The sequence below is a fragment of the Macrobrachium rosenbergii genome, chromosome 11 (assembly GCF_040412425.1).
Source record: "Macrobrachium rosenbergii isolate ZJJX-2024 chromosome 11, ASM4041242v1, whole genome shotgun sequence".
NCBI classification, from domain to species: Eukaryota; Metazoa; Arthropoda; class Malacostraca; order Decapoda; family Palaemonidae; genus Macrobrachium; species Macrobrachium rosenbergii.
This window is the reverse complement of record NC_089751.1, coordinates 33159513-33175940: the sequence shown is the minus strand read 5'-3', so window position 1 is coordinate 33175940 and position 16428 is coordinate 33159513. Positions and strand designations below refer to the sequence as shown.

The following is a 16428-nucleotide window of genomic DNA, read 5'->3' as shown; positions in this document are numbered from 1 at the left end:
CCACAGTGTACTGTATGGGAGACCTGGATTTCATGGAAAGACTGACATCACTAGGGAAGCTGTACAATGTGCATTCAAAAATTTCAACAGGGGTCAGACAACATGAGAAATTAAGTTTGGAGACAAATGAAAGAGACTAACCACTGATGTGACATTACTGGCAAGGACTCTCTATCTCTCTATGACTGATTGTGGGAAGTGGCTTGGATCAGAAACTATGAATAAAAATATGGATGTGCTGAATGGATTTTTTTTTCACGGAGATTGGTTCAATATATGAGGTATCAGTGGACAACAGCAAAGCCTTTTGCTCTGGATCTTTGAAGGTGGAATATTAAGCAATTTTTTAAGGCTGCTAATACACCAAGTGGGATTTGTAATCAATGAATGGTGCCTCAAAACAATCAAGCCCATAGCCAAAATGGGCCGTATCTCCCTAATAAGCAGCCATATTCTGGTATAACAGGTTGCCCAAGGCAGGGCATGATGAGGGATATGTAGGATGGGAACTGAAGTCCTGGACATGGCTTCCCCTTCAAAAAATGTGAAATTTGCTGGAAGAGCCCACTTCAGTCCCCCTGCCCTTGAGTACCTGCGAGAGAACAGAACCATAACTTTTCAACAGCCTGGTGAGAAAAGCCTCTCCTGATAAGGTAGTAATGGAGAGCCTTCTAGCATGAAGATAGTGGCTGAGATTCTGATGGTATCTCAGAAAGTAAGGCATACATTGGAGCTTCTTTTGTTGCTGAAGGGTTCTTGGGAGTCCACCAGAAGAATGACTGGAGACAAAAATTGCCGAGGCTAAAGTGGGGCTATGAGGGTTCTGTGGACATTGCTGGACTGCAGCAGTTTGTCCAACGCTGGGTGGATAGGATTGAAATTGTGTATACTTCCAGATGGTCCCATAGAACCATGGGTAACATATTAAGAATGATACAATGATACGGGCTAAATGAAAAGGATGCATGCTTTCGCACAAAGTTGGAAACTGTGCAAAGATAATAACATAGTAAATTTAACTTTAAAGTTAAATTTACATATAATATTTTATATACTCTATGAATTATTGACTTGAATCAGTTTCTACTTAAAGTGTCTCTTATGGAATATAACCTGTTGTTACACAAGTACTGCTTTCTAGATCCTAAAATATATCCTCCTGCTGACTCTTTTATGGCTTGTAGATTTTTCAAGGTCCAAATATTAACTAAAGAAAACTGATGGACCCTGTATCATAAAAATTACCTTACAGTGCCCTCAGAGATAACATCATTATATTTTTCAACTTCAAAAACCTGGATAAACAATTCTCATGATACCAGAGTATCACTAAGTGAACTGTTTGTACTTGTGAAAAACTAGAATATAATAATAAAATGCTCAACATCAATTTGAAAACTATAATTTCACTACAAATCACATAAAAGCATTGTACTGTACTAAAAATTTGTATTAATGTACTGCCATTAAATAGTCATTACTTCTGCTCTAAATATATTTGAGGGCTATGCTCTTCTGCCAAGGCTAACTATCCTATACCTTTGACCTTTTGAGAAAACTGTTAAGCACCCATCTGAACTAAACAAGGTTTGCTCTCCTGTAATTTTCTCTATAAGCTGTGACCCAGTTATATAAAAAGCCAAGCCTTTACCAATGACTGACCTTTTGTCAACCTAATCTATGAACGTAAATTAAGGATTTTAAAATCAAACACAAAAATACCTGTTCACTATACACAAGAGCTATAAAAAAGGATCAAGAGAACTTTAAAACCTAATTTTTTCATCCAATTATTCTTACTGTTCGTCTTGTGTAAACCAAGCTTATGGTTAATTCTCGAGGATTAAAATCCATATTCTGATACTACAGCAGCAACTGACTGGTGAAGATCATTCAACTGTAACAAAAACAGAACACAGAGAATTAAGAGATCTTCATTGACGTTCAGTGATTAGCTTAATCTTATGGGTATTATAACAAGACAAAAAAAAAATCACAAGTAGTCAAACAACAAAGCAACATATATTAACCCTTAAACGCCTACTGGACGTATCATACGTCGACTAAAATTGTCTGTTGGGTGCCAAGTGGACATACCGTACGTCAACTACAAAAAATTTCAACCTTTGGTCAACTTTGACTCGACCGAAATGGTCGAAAAACGCAATTGTAAGCTAAAACTCTTACATTCTAGTAATATTCAATCATGTAACTTCATTTTGCAACACATTGGAAGTCTCTAGCACAATATTTCAATTTATGGTGAATTTTTAAAAAAACTTTTTTCTTACGCCCGCGCGGTAACTCGGCCGAAAATTTCAGAAATTCTTTTGTCATTTTGTCGTAATTTTTGCACTGTTCTATATTAGCCGTTACATAAAGTTTTATATATGAAAATGTGTGCAATTTCATGTACAATACAACAGAAAATAACTCATGGTTGTAGCTTTTATCAGTTTTGAAATATTTTCATATAAATCATGATAACTGCCAAAATTTCAACCTTTGGTCAACTTTGACTCGACTGAAATGGTAAAAACGCAATTGTAAGCTAAAACTCTTACATTCTAGTAATATTCAATCATTTACCTTCATTTTGCAACCAATTGGAAGTCTCTAGCACAATATTTCGATTTATGGTGAATTTTTGAAAAACTTTTTCCTTACGTCCGCGCCAGAAATTCAGAACACGTTGTCGTAATGTTTGCACTGTTTTATATTAGTCGTTACATAAAGTTTTATATATGGAAATGTGCGCAATTTCATGTAGAATACAACAGAAAATAACTCATGGTTGTAGCTTTAATCAGTTTCTGAAATATTTTCATATAAATCATGATAACTGCCAAAATTTCAAGCTTCGGTCAACTTTAACTCGACCAAAATGGTAAAAACGCAATTATAAGCTAAAACTCTTACATTCTAGTAATATTCAATCATGTACCTTCATTTTGCAACAAACTGGAAGTCTCTGCACAATATTTCGATTTATGGTGAATTTCTGAAAAAAAAAAAAAAAAAAAAAAAAAAAAAAATTTACTTCGTCTACGCTGATATGTAACTCGCCAAACATCTCAGAAATTCTTTCGTCATGTTGTCGTAATGTTTGCATCGTTTTAAATTAGTCGTTACATAAACTTTTATACATGAAAATGTGTGCAATTTCATGTAGAATACAACAGAAGATAGCTCATTAGTTGTAGCTTTTATCAGTTTTGAAATATTTTCACATAAATCACGATAACTGCCAAAATTTCAACCTTCGGTCAGTTTAACTCGACCGAAATGGTAAAAACGCAATTGTAAGCTTCTAAACTTGTTTTTTACATTCTAGTAATATTCAATCGTTTTCCTTCATTTTGCAATAAATCACAAAAAGTCTCTAGCACAATATTTCGATTTATGGTGAAATTTTTGAAAAAACATTGTCCTTATTATCTCATTGTAGAGAGAACATCTCAGAAATTCTTTCGTCTCGTTGTCGTAATATTTGCACATTTTTATATTAGTCGTTACATAATGTTTTATATATGAAAATGTGCGCAATTTCATTACAATACAACAGAAAATAACTCATGGTTGTAGCTTTTATCAGTTTTGAAATATTTTCATATAAATCACGATAAATAGAAAAATTCGACTTTCGGTCAACTTTAACTCGACCGAAATGGTCGAAAACTGCAATTGTAAGCTAAAACACTTACAGTCTAGTAATATTCAATCAATTAGCTTCATTTTTCAACAAATGGGAAGTCTCTAGCACAATATTTCGATTTATGGTGAATTTTTGAAAAAAACATTTTTTACGTCCGCACGTTATGAATTCATGCATCATTTTGTGATAATATTTTCTCTGTGTTGCTTTGATCGTTTTTTGTTATATACCAAAATCATCGCAATTTAGTGTACAATACAACTAAGAAAAAATTAACTCATTAGCTTTAACCGTTATTTTTTACAGCGCTGATTTGTATACAATTATATAATGAGGTTTTTTTTCGCTGTCATATATTCCAATATTTATATATGGTAATGATATTTTTTTCATCTCTGATGGTTGCATACTAAACTTCAGGCAATGACAAAAAAGGAGCCAAAATGAACTCGTAATCTTAAAAACTAAGCGTGCTGTGATTTTTAAAAAAAACTTTTCCGCTTTGGCACTAACTCACGAACTTCAAGGCATACGGGAGACGTTTTTGTAAATAGAGGCTCGGCGTTTAAGGGTTAATTGGGCCAAATTTAATCTAAAAGGCAAAAGCAAACATTTTCATATTTTCTATAAATAGTTGCAATAGCTCATCGTCATGAGTCTTTCTGGTAACCAATGCCTTCTTAAAATAATTTCATTTTTTGTCTCGGTATTCTGTATCTCTTACTAATATTTAAAATTTTGTGGTACTGTATAATCTCTTCTTTGCATGGGCTTTTCTTGCAACTGCTTTATAAAAAATTTTCTGTTGTTAATCTGACAATTGCTGTATAATTTTAAGTTTTTCTCAGCCTTCCTCCAACATCTTTTCCAATATTTTCAATGTATTCAAAAGGCTTATTCCTTGGTGATGTCTACATTATAGTATGTCCCCTTTCCCTATTCCTTGGTGATAACTGCATTTCTGGATCGGGGTCCCGTGTCACCCGGTGAAATAGTCCATTCAGCACTTATTTCTAGGTAATTCCGTTGCTAGATACCAGAGAAAGCTAAATGAAATGCTGGAGTTACTACCCCCAGAGCGAGCTCCACTAGATGGAGTCATGTATGGAAAAGGGTGAACTACAAAAACACGGAACCTTATCCTATAGAGATTCCCAATGTCAAAAGTCCCAACGAGAGAGGTGCCGATACAAGTCCATGCACTACTCGCGGACTGTATACAAGGCAACACTAGCCGCATTCCATTTTAGCACGTTTTTTCGTTCACACGTAATTTCGTTGTGATCCTTATTTTGTGCTCTATTTTGGTTTTTTTTATGGCATCCTCGCAAGGTTCTTCTTCAATTACTTGAGTACCAGTGTTTTGTTGTTTTTTAGGCGATTGAGGCTTCTTATTTTCCTTTAGTTTAATAATTAAAGGAATTTATAACGCCCGTCTCGATCTCCTCTCACGTCGTCTCTTGACCTCTCTTGGTCTTGGCTCGGCATATTTGTTTTGTGTTTTTTATTTGTATCCTTTTTATTTGGGATGTTTTACCATTAATGATCCCTATCTTTAGTGGGTTTGATTAATTTTTGTTTGTTCTGTACCCATTTACTACGAGAAGTGCTGTTTAGCGTTTGAGCTACCCCCTCGGGCCCATTCCATTTTCATGACTTCATTACGAGTGATTTTATTATGGTAGTGATGTTTAGCGTTTAGGCTACGAGGCTACCCACTCGAGACCATTCGTTGTTTTTATCATGGCTTTTTTACGGGAGTGATGTTTAGCGTTTAGGCTTTAGCTACCCCCTCGGGCCCATTCGCTTTTATCATGGCTTCTTTCTTGGAGTGATGTTTTAGCCCATTTGTTCATGGCTTCTACGGGAGTGATGTTTAGCGTTTAGGCCTACCCCCTCGGGCCCATTTATGTTTGTTCTGTGGCTTCATTACGAGAAATGTTGTTGAGCGTTTAGGCTACGAGCTTCCCCCTCGAGCCCATTCGCTTATTATCATGGCCTCATTATGCTTTATTTTGTCCTCACTTCTCTTAGTCTTTGGGGATCTTATTTTCATTGGTACTGTTACGGTTTTTACTTTGTTTTCATAATTTTGTTTATTTTGTGAATTTTGTGTTCCCTTCCTGATCAAGTGCTGTCTTGCTGTTTAGGCTACGTGGTTCCCCCTCGGGCCTATTCGCTTCTTATTTTGGCTTTATTTTGCCTTGTTTTAGACTCACTTCTCTAAGTGTATGGGAACATGATTTTCATTGTTACATTTAATTTTTGACCTTGTGCTTGGATGCTTTTGAATTTTAGGATACTTTCATTTAACTGGAGGTCGGTCATGTCCCTTCACGTCCATGTCGTGTTGGGCCTGCCTATCCTCCTACATGTACCTTACAGACAATTTTTGTTTTATTATGATTTTTTTGAGTTATTTGTTAGCCTTTACCCCTCTCCTAGGCTTCCTTCCTTTACATCGCCTCAGTTAGGTTAGCCTAGGGGTTGGCTATAACACTTTTTCCCTTCGGGGAAAAATTCGTTTAGGCGGGGACGATCTCGATCTGTACGTATGAGTTTCATGTCGGTGATCTCGTTCTGTACATGTGTGTTTTATGTCTGGTGCTTCCCTTTGTCTGGTTTTGACTTGGATATATTGCCTACGTCCACCCTCTCCTGTTTTCGGCTTTTCACTTAGGCTAATGTTCCTAATAAGTTAAGCTGGAATAGCGAGGGTTTACCTGCGTAGCCTATCCTAGTTCAATCCTTCTTTGGGTTGCTTACCAATGGTGACCTGGAGTGCTCTCCCCACTCCTGTTCACACTTCTTTGGGTTGACTATATATATGTTATTTTGTGGTTTCGAGAGTCCCCTTCTCCCTTTTATCCTTTGCTCTCTCTCCCCTTGGTTTGTTTTCAAGTTTGTTAACTTTCCAAGGCTTGAGAGCAATTATCCTTATTTTATGTCGTAGCCTAAATCCCCTCCCTCTGCATTGATTGATTGTCCTTCGGTGTCTGAGTTGGCACTCCACCTGGACCTGGAGGTGACCAGGAGTGCTCTCCCCACTCCTGTTCACACTCCTTTTATCTTTCATTGCTCTCCTGGCCGTAGAGGTTTTTGCCCTTCCTCTCTTTTTCTCTCGCTCTTGTCGTGCGACACAGCTTACATAGCGAGGGGATCTATGAGAATCTCTGGGCGCGGGAGTGCTGTCCCACCCCTGGTCGCTGCTTTGGGTTACCAACCTCCTGGCCTATCCTTCCCCCTTCCTTTTACGTCGACTATTTCCCTTCGTGGTGCTTCCTACCGTTCGCACCTCACTGTTGGGATCTCACACGAGGCCAGTTAGCGTTCTCCACCTAACTGTCTTCCGCTTTATTTACTTTCATGCGTTCCCCCCATTTTGCTACTACCTGTTCGGTGTTTCGTTATCTTGTTGGGCGCTCTCCTTGCTTACTGCTACGGCGGTTTTAGTGTTTAGCGGTCGGCGTTTATTCCCCCACCGCTATCACTTCGTTCAGGATATCCTCCTCCGGGGTTTTCCTCTCTTGGCTCGGAGTGCGCCCACTTCCGAACAGTTCATAACCTTCCCACATTTTGTTCAAACATGATTTTTAAACATGGTCGCTCCGAATGTTCCGTTGACTCTGTTTTTATGTCTATGAGTTTTGTCCTGTTAGCCCGGTTTTCTCTCCGGTTTTTCTCCGGGGGGTTTTCCTGGTCTGACTAGGCTTTGGCTGCTACGGTACTCTGCTCCGGCATCCGTTCCAGCATGCCTTTTTCTCATACGTTTTCAGACTGGTTTTGTCAAGTGCAGGAATGCTCCGCTATCCTACAACAAACCAGCGGTCACGGAGTCTATAGCTCCCATTCCGGTCGCAGTCTGTTTTGGATTTATAGTTTGGCACGGAAGGTTTTACGCTATGCTCTCCTCGAGCAGGCTTCTTGATGAACCCGTAGGTTTCATATATACCTGTCGGTTTCGTCTCCGCCAAACTCCGCCTCATGTGACTTATTCTTGACTCGGAAGGTTGTAAAGTACGCTATGCTCTCTCCGAGCAGGCTACTTGATGAATCCGAGGTTTTATTTACACCAGTCGGTTTTATCGCCGCCAAACGCCGCCTCCTTTGGCTTATTATTAGTCGTTTGGCACCCGGCAGGTTGCGTTACGCTATGCTCTCCCAAGCAGGCTACCTGATGAATCCGTAGGTTTCATATATACCTGTCGGTTTTACCTCCGTCAAGCTCCGCCTCATGTGGCTTATTAATAGTCGCTCTTTTGAACTCCGTCTCGGCGGGATTTCGTTAATTCGGTAGGTTTCATATAAACCTATCGGTTCTCCGCCTCTTGTGGCTTATTAATAGTTAATCTTTCGGTGTTTGGGCTCTCTCCGGGCGAGATTCCGGTGGATCGGTAGGTTTCATATACGCCTATCGATTTCCTCCGCCAAACTCCGTTCCGGGCGAGATTCTCGGTAAATTGGTAGGTTTCATATACACCTATCGGTCGAGTCGCCAAACTCCGTCTTATATAAATTATTGATAGTTGTTCCTCAGTGTCTGGGGTTCTATTTTTTCCCCCTACCTGGAGGCCGGAGCGTCTCGTAACTCTTCGCTTCAAGTTAGCTGTTTACGGAGAGTTTTCTGAAGACGTTGCGGCCTTCTGTCTCGTTCTCGGACCTGTGAACATCGTCCCGGAGCGATAAGTAGGTGTGGGAATAATTGAGACAAGCCTTTTCCGCTTAGCTCGGAATTAAGTGAGGCAAACTTTTTCCTTTAGGGGATTCGTTACCTTCTCATCCCTTTTCGACGGTTCCTGGTCTACCGTCCCTAAGGTGAAGTCAGTAAAAAAAAAAAAAAAAAAAAAAAAAAAAAAAAAAAAAAAAAAAGACCTTTTTTTAAACCAAGAAGACCCGCTCGGGGCCCCCTCAAGGACGTCTCGGATCTCTAATCCGGTGCCACCTACGAGTTTGGCCTCGTCTTCTGGAAAGGACACGGCCCAAGCAAAGCAAGGCGGTTACCCCCCTCCTTCCTTTGTTGAAAACTCTTTTACGGGTCTCTTATAAGGAGCTCGTTATGAGGGTCATTGTCAACCTATTAACTAACTATCTACGTCATGGTCCATGCCTTCCCTTTCCCAGGAGCTTAAATCCCAAGAGATTAATCTCAAGACTCATTGTCAATGGATCACCTGTTAAGTCCTGCTCCGTTCTGGAATTCTATCGTTCGGACATCTCCACCTCTTTTCCCCTCCAGTCTGGGGAATCTTGGTGCCTTCCTTTATGCTTCCCAGCATGAAGGCACCCTCCTGTCGGGGTGTGGGCACACGGAGGTTGGTGGAAGGGCATTTCTTCCCTTCCGGTCTGGTATCCCTCTTATCCGGGTTTTACCAGACTGTCAGAACGAGCATGGCATCTGTCTGGCAGGATCCATAAGTGAGCCCTCAGCTAGGGGCTGGACACATCGTCTCCTGAGGACTCTAACGGAGTGGCAGGCGGAGAATTTCAAGTTTCACGCCAGCTGTGGGGTCTTACCGTGCTCTCTTGGAGAGCCCTGTTTCTTACCCCTTGTGCTCTCGAATGTAGCCCCTCTTATCAACAGGCTTGTTTTGAAAATGTATCGCTGAGGCATTTCCGGAGACAGATATCACAGATACATTCACAGTGAATCTTCTAACCCTGGACTACGCTTCTAATTTATTCAGCGTACAGCTCCTAAGCTTCCGGAGTCAATTTTTCAGGGAGGCTGAAACAGGTGTAAGTCAGGCAGGTTTTTGCCCGTTCCGCCTTGAGCTGAAAAATCTTATGAACGGTTTCACCTGGAGAATTAATCTTTTCCCAGGTGGGCGTGGTTACTGGCCCATCTGGGGCTACTATTGTTACTCAGAGCCTCCGTTCTCGTTGGGTGTCTACCCTACGAGCAGAAACGGTCTGATCTTGCTGGGACCTGCCCTAAGTCCGGCAAGAAGTTCATGTAGTTCAGGAGCCCCCCTGCTCAGGCGGTGGTGCAGGCTCTTCAGGTCTCTGCCCCTAGACAGCCGTCAGCTCTCACTCCCAGCCTCCACCTCGATGTGTGCGGGTTCAGCCAACACATCAGCCCCTTGTAACGCCCCCGTGTGTCTCTGCCTCCCCCACGGGAAAGAGATAGCAATGCCCGCCGGGGTTTTCTTTGCTTCATACGAAAACCTAAGGAAAAAATTTTCACTAGACATTTGGCAAGAGGCTCTGACCCTCGGGGTTATCATAGGAGCAGGGATGCATCCTACTCCTCTCCGAGAAATTGGGAAGGCTTTAGGCTTCACGGGAGGCAATCAAGCCTCCTCCTGTAGTATTTCTCATATGGGTGGGAGGCTGTACCATTTCGGGGCCACTGGAACTTCAGTTCCTGGGCCCAGAGTATAGTTATCAGGGCCCGGGGTGGAGCTGGACTGTTGTCCCCCAATCAGGTTCAATCAGCCTCCGGCCAGAGTTCTGGGGGTCTTTGCGAATGGCCTGTCAGGCTTTTTCAGTCTGCCAAGGAAGTTCCCTTCCACTGGAATTTTCCAGGCTTGTCCCGTTTTTTTCCTTATTCAATGCGCAAGTTGCTTACAGTCTTGTGGGTTCGGATCCTACTGCACCGTGGAGCCGTAACCACCTCTATAGACCTTTCCGACGCTTCCTTTCACATCTTGGTTGCAGAAAGGTCCTATCCCTTCTTGGGATTCAGACTCGGGGAGCAGGCGTACCCCTTCAGGTTCATGCCCTCCTCAATGCGGCTCCAGAGTCTTCGCCAGTTTGAACAATACCGTAGTTCAACAGCTCCGGTATTAGGAGGCTATGCTAGCTGCATATCTAGTTGCCTGGCTCATTTGGGCACCCAGCGTCGGGAATTGCCTGAGGGCGCGGTCATTATAATCGGTTTCTAGTCTTTGGGCTTCTAAGTAACCAGGAAGGAATCCCACCTGATTCAGGAGGGTAGCCTTCCGTAGTTATGAATCCAGTGGAAGTGGAAAGAGATAGCAAGGGCATCTTATCATTTCATCATCTCAAGCATACCTCTCCCCGTGCCCAAGAAAAGGTCCTGGTTTTCTCCAGTTTGCTTCAGTGACGGTTCTCCTTCTGAAGTCAAAGCTGGAGTTTATGACCGGGGTATGGTGGAGTCAGGGACGTGTCTCCTTGATTCCTCCTACTTGAATAGTGGCCTCTGGCCTTGCACAACTGTCAAGTGCTTACCGAAGTCAGTTCCTCTCCAGCTTTCCCCTCCGGCCTCAGTATTCCACACCGTCACCTCTCTGGCGGGTGAGGTGGTTATTTTTTGGCCCAATGGAGTACATGGTACTTAGTCGGTCACGTTCCGACAGTTCCATATCAACGCTTTGGAGGGCGGTGACAGTCTTCCTGTCCTTGGAAACTCCCCCCCCAAGAGGTTTCCTTTTAGGCTGGTTCTGAACAAAACAGCAATAGTGCGCTGCGTAAACAGGTCGTTTTGGTCTCGATTTGCTCCGTTCAGGTTATGGTTCATTCTTCTCCATAACCAACAGACGCAGGTGCCTCTGTCTACCACCCTCTCGTAGGGGTCCAAAAGGTCACTGCTTTTTCCCTATCAGGGCCTCCCCTGGTGTCGGAATAGTCCTTAGGCGGAGCATCATTCAGGTAGTCTTGTGACCTTTTCCTGGGCCTGGAAGTAGGTCTGTTTGCAACCCAATTCAGCCACAAACTATCAAGCTGTCCCGTCTGGTATAAACTCAGCCTGCGTCAGTATAAACCCCCTCAAACTCTGATGTCCTGGCTTTGTGGTCTTTGTGAATCTTACAGTTGAGGAGGAAACTGATTTTGGTCCTGTTATTACTGTTTTCCTGAAATCAGTTAAGGGATCCTACTCTACTGCAGTATGGTTCTGCAGTTAAGTAACTAGCACTCTTCACATAGTTTTGAAGCTATAGTACTGATGCGACCGCATTGGCCTCGAAGAAAGTGTTTTGTTGGAACCAGACTCACAGGCCCTTAACTTTCATCCCTAAGGTCTGTGTTCGTCTAAGAACAGTACTCCGTCCACATTCGGTTTCCTGGTCTTTGAGTAATGTATCGAGTTAGCTTTGGTAACCAACAATCATCTTGTTCTTATCTTTCCTTGTTAAGGAAGTCCCAAAAATTTTTAATCAGCTTAGCTTCTAGTGTTAGTTTTCCTGTACTGTCTGCCCTGTCTGTGGAACCAATCAGTTTGGTTTGTCTGGCGGAACCAATCAGTTTGGTTTCCCCTCTTCAGGGGTAGTGTTGTGAATTCCTCACCCTAACTTTCTATCTACATTGAAGGTCCTCATTTTCGGTGGTCACCTTGGAAAGTACTCCCCTTTTACAAGGTCTGTTTCTGTGTCCAGTTTTCTCCTTACAGGCTTTTTAGACAGGACCTCTCAATTTTGTCAGGTCCTCTCCTTTAAAAAAGGGGGCACTGTCATTGGGTCTGCTATTAGGCAGCAAAGTATTTTCTTAATACAAGCCTATTCAGGTGCTATTCTAAGCTCATGATCTTAGAGCGGTGACCACTTACATTATTTTCATTACATGAACTTAGAGGACCTTACTTATGTTCAGGGTAGAATTCTCCTAGTTTTCAACGTTTCTATTTAAGTCTTTAATAGCATAAGAATGATGTTTATTTCTCTGTTACTATTTCACCGGGTGACACGGGACCCGATCCAGAAAAGGATTTTGACAAAGGAAAAATCTATTTCTGGAGAGGGGCCCGTGTCACCCGGTGACCCACCCTGTTTTCATTCTCTCCTCCTTGATAAACTTCATTCTAGTGAGGTGGGTGCTAACATGGAATGCGGCTAGTGTTGCCTTGTATACAGTCCGCGAGTAGTGCATGGGCTTGTATCGGCACCTCTCTCGTTGGGACTTTTGACATTGGGAATCTCTATAGGATAAGGTTCCGTGTTTTGTAGTTCACCCTTTTCCATACACGACTCCATCTAGTGGAGCTCGCTCTGGGGTAGTAACTCCAGCATTTCATTTAGCTTTCTCTGGTATCTAGCAACGGAATTACCTAGAAATAAGTGCTGAATGGACTATTTCACCGGGTGACACGGGCCTCTCCAGAAATAGATTTTTCCTTTGTCAAAATCCTTTTATAGTGTGTCCCCTTTCCCTTTGTATAACATTACTGTGAGGATCACGTCCAACATTTCTGGCCTACCTCTTCCTTTATCAAGTGTTCATATATTTTATAAAGCTCATTGATGACTGACTCTCCTCCTGGTATTTTTTTTATCTTCCTAAGGGCCTTTTTAACCTGTTCACCATTATGCATGTTTTTTGTTTTTCCATAACAGATCTTCTCTTATTTAATGAATCTCTACTTCTGTAGTTCTTTGTCTGCAGGGGGCTGCTTTTCCAATTGGATCCTTGGGTTTCTAGATTCTACTTTTTTCCTAGGGTGCTTGGCTGCTAACAATACATGCACAACTTTTAATGTTACAGCAATTTACTCAACAGAGACAGAAGCTCATACAGTACTGTACAGTATTTGGTTCATAATTACCATATATTTCCATGTATATGACGACCTTTAGATCAGACAAGGTAAAAAATTATGGCAAATTTTCATGAATTTATCTCATATCGGTAGTAAAAGACGAATGCTAAATTACAAAACCATCTGTATATAGGCTAGCTTTTGCAACAACAAGTATCTTATGAAATATTGGTTATGTAAAGATGATACAGTGGACCCCTGCCTATTCACGGTTTTGGATTCGCAGATTTCTCTGTGGAACATATATACACATTATTCATGGAAAATTCGCCTATTTGCTGTATTTTTCATAGAGAAATATTCACAAATTACTCTATTTTCATGACTTAATGCACTTTTTGTGATAAAACTATTAAAATATTCAGGTACAGTATAAGCATTTTTAGAGGGTCTTTTGGTGTTTTGAACTGTCAAAATAGGGAGTTACTGTATAAGCATTTTTAGAGGGGGTTTTAAGTATTCGCAGATTTGAGCTATTCACAGGGGGTAGTGGTATACATCCTCCACGAGTACTGGGGGTCGACTGTATTACACATGCTGTTTTACTTACTGTATCCATAAAAATCAAAATACACTAGATAAAGCCAATTCCATACCATGCTTTTCCTACACACGTCGACTAAAAGGGAAACAATTGTTTTGTATATGTATCATCAATCACAAACAACTCCTAACAACAATATGATAATGTACAATAATTATTGTTCGTATGACTGAATTGTTCTAAACAGTTACAAACAGCCTGGTATACTGATGGTCATTTACCTGTACTTCATTAACAATCACAAACTGTCTAAGTCAGTTAAAATGAATATTATGTTATCCAAAATGTTATTACTACCAAAAGGTAAAGCTTGCTGTGGTTGCAACCATAACTCAATACCTGTATTTGCATTTTCTCAGCCAGGGTTACATGGATAAAAGTTTATTTCATTGCTATGGAATTATTCCTCAAATAAGCTATTTATTATGAAGATATGCCAATACTGTAATATATAAGGTAAAAATGACATTTTTATGATAAAATAAAGTTTTATACATACTTACCAAGTAATTACATAGCCTATAGTTTTTCTTGCATGGCAGCTTAAATGAAAAAATTTGCAGGTAACACCTCAAAGTATTGTGCAGATGACTGGTCCTGCCCACTAACAGGAATACCAGGAACTACAAGCAGACAACCTCATTCTGGTGATACCTTATGTCCATCGGAGGGTAGGAGGGAGGACTCCAATCATGTAATTACTTGGTAAGTATACAGGCAGTCTCAGGTTTACGACGGGGGTTCCGTTCTGATGCCGCGTTGTAAGCCGCAAATCGTCATAAATCGAAATAATCTTCGAAAATCGTAAGAAAACCTTACTTGTAATCCTTTGAGTATCCTTTGGGTATCTTGAAAATGACGTAACCTGCGCTTTTATTGAGCCTTTCATACAATCTCCTCCAAAATTTTACCATACAGTACTGCAACTGACAACAAAAATAAATTGTTTTTTCTTTGTCTTCCAAAGATGTACTACCACCTTTATTAAGCATTTTTAAATCACTATCAACACACATGCACACACACACACACAAACAGCGTGCATAGGTAAAGAGACCCAAACTAGCAGTATCTTTTCCTGAGAGAGTGAAGGGCTGAACTAAGTATCTGTTTATAATATATCTATCCATTTCTCATTCTACCTTTTGGAGAGAGAGAGCGAGAGAGAGGTTGAATGAAGTGATTATCGGTAAGCAGTTTCATGATTTCACGGGATTTTAATTTAACTTTTATCGATACTTTGCTGTGGTTACCTTAATATTAATATTTTAAAATTAGTAATAATTTTTCATCATAAAAATATATATTTAGTCATGAAAGTAAAATAAAAATCAGTAATTAAAGAATACTGCTCTATGAAAAAATCTGTGAATGTGAATTTTCTTCCGTCGTGTGTGTTGGACTAAGTTGTCCGAAATATTACTGTCGAGAATCGTAAGATAACCTTACTTTTAATCCTTTGGGTGTCTTGAAAACAATGAATCCTGCATTTTTACTGAGTTTTTCATAATAAAAACCCTCTAAATATTGACCATTCTGCCAGTTTGGATGCATATTTCTTCAGACTGGCATCGGATTGGTGTCGTCCAAAATATCTTCGAAAATCGTAAGAATACTTTACTTTTAATCCTTTGGGTGTCTTGAAAACAACGAATCCTGCATTTTTATTAAGTTTTTTCCATTAAAAAAAACCTGCAAACATTGACCATTCTGCCGGTTTGGATGCATATTTCTTCCAATCGTCGTCGGACTGGCATCATCCGAAATACCGCCATATTTCCTCCGTTGGATCAGCGTTGTCAGCATTTTAAACCTGGAATATGCGTTGTAACCCAGGAAATAATTTTTTTATGAATATATTTGCAAAGTGTCATAAACTCAGAACATTGTAGGCCGAGCCCGTCATAACCCGGAGACTGTCTGTATATAAAACTTTATTTCATCATAAAAATGTGATTTTTATATAAATGACTTACCAAGTAATTACATAGCTGACTCCACATTGAAAAGAGGAGGGATAAATAGACATATTATACTCCAAAACATTAAGTCATGTAATGAATTTGAAATAGAAAAAATGCTAGTACTGAATACAATGCTTGTGGTTACTTATTAGTTAAGAGAGCCTGCAATAGAAATTCCTCTGGTCGGTGCTCATCTTAACCTGTAGAGTGCGTGGCAGTATAGCCAAGGGTCGCCCCCACTTTAGTGGGAACTTTGTAGCGAGGGAAGGTCACCACTGGCAAGCAAAGTACTGTATAATTGGAAGTTTTGCAGCGGAGCTCACTGAAGGTTAGCAGCACTTTGAAAGTGCCTGCAAAACTTCAAAATGACATTTTTATAATAAAATGAAGTTTTATTTATACTTAACCAGTAATTACATCGCCGTAGTTTTTTACTCGGTGGCAGCTTGAATTTTTGAAATTTGCGGCATTACTCTACTTCTTCCGTCTGAGACAGTGACTAGGCCCTGCCCACTCTCTGGGAAGGAGAGGAACATGTTACCCTTTAAAGATGGTTCAATTTGTTGACTGCAATAAAAATGTTCATGTGAGGGGAGGAGGGCAGGGTCAACTCGTAAGTACTGGGCAAGTATAAATAAAACTTTATTTTCTATAAAAATATCATTTTTATTTAAGTAACTTCCCCAGTAATTACACTGCTGAATCCCACATTGATGGATGGTGGGGATTCATGGATATATTTATGATGTTCGCATTGATAAATGCTTGTTGT

The 16428-nt window shown here is 40.6% G+C and overlaps 1 protein-coding gene across 1 annotated transcript in view; it reads right to left on the bottom strand.

Moving 5' to 3' along the window:
* Window positions 1–1386: 1386 nt before the first annotated feature.
* The window catches only part of LOC136843299 (uncharacterized), a 36467-nt gene continuing 21425 nt past the window's right edge, over window positions 1387–16428 (bottom strand). Inside the window, exon 4 of the mRNA XM_067111501.1 lies at window positions 1387–1897. Coding sequence (XP_066967602.1) covers window positions 1844–1897 — 54 coding nt within the window. The 3' untranslated portion in view covers window positions 1387–1843. The remainder of the gene's footprint in view (window positions 1898–16428) is intronic.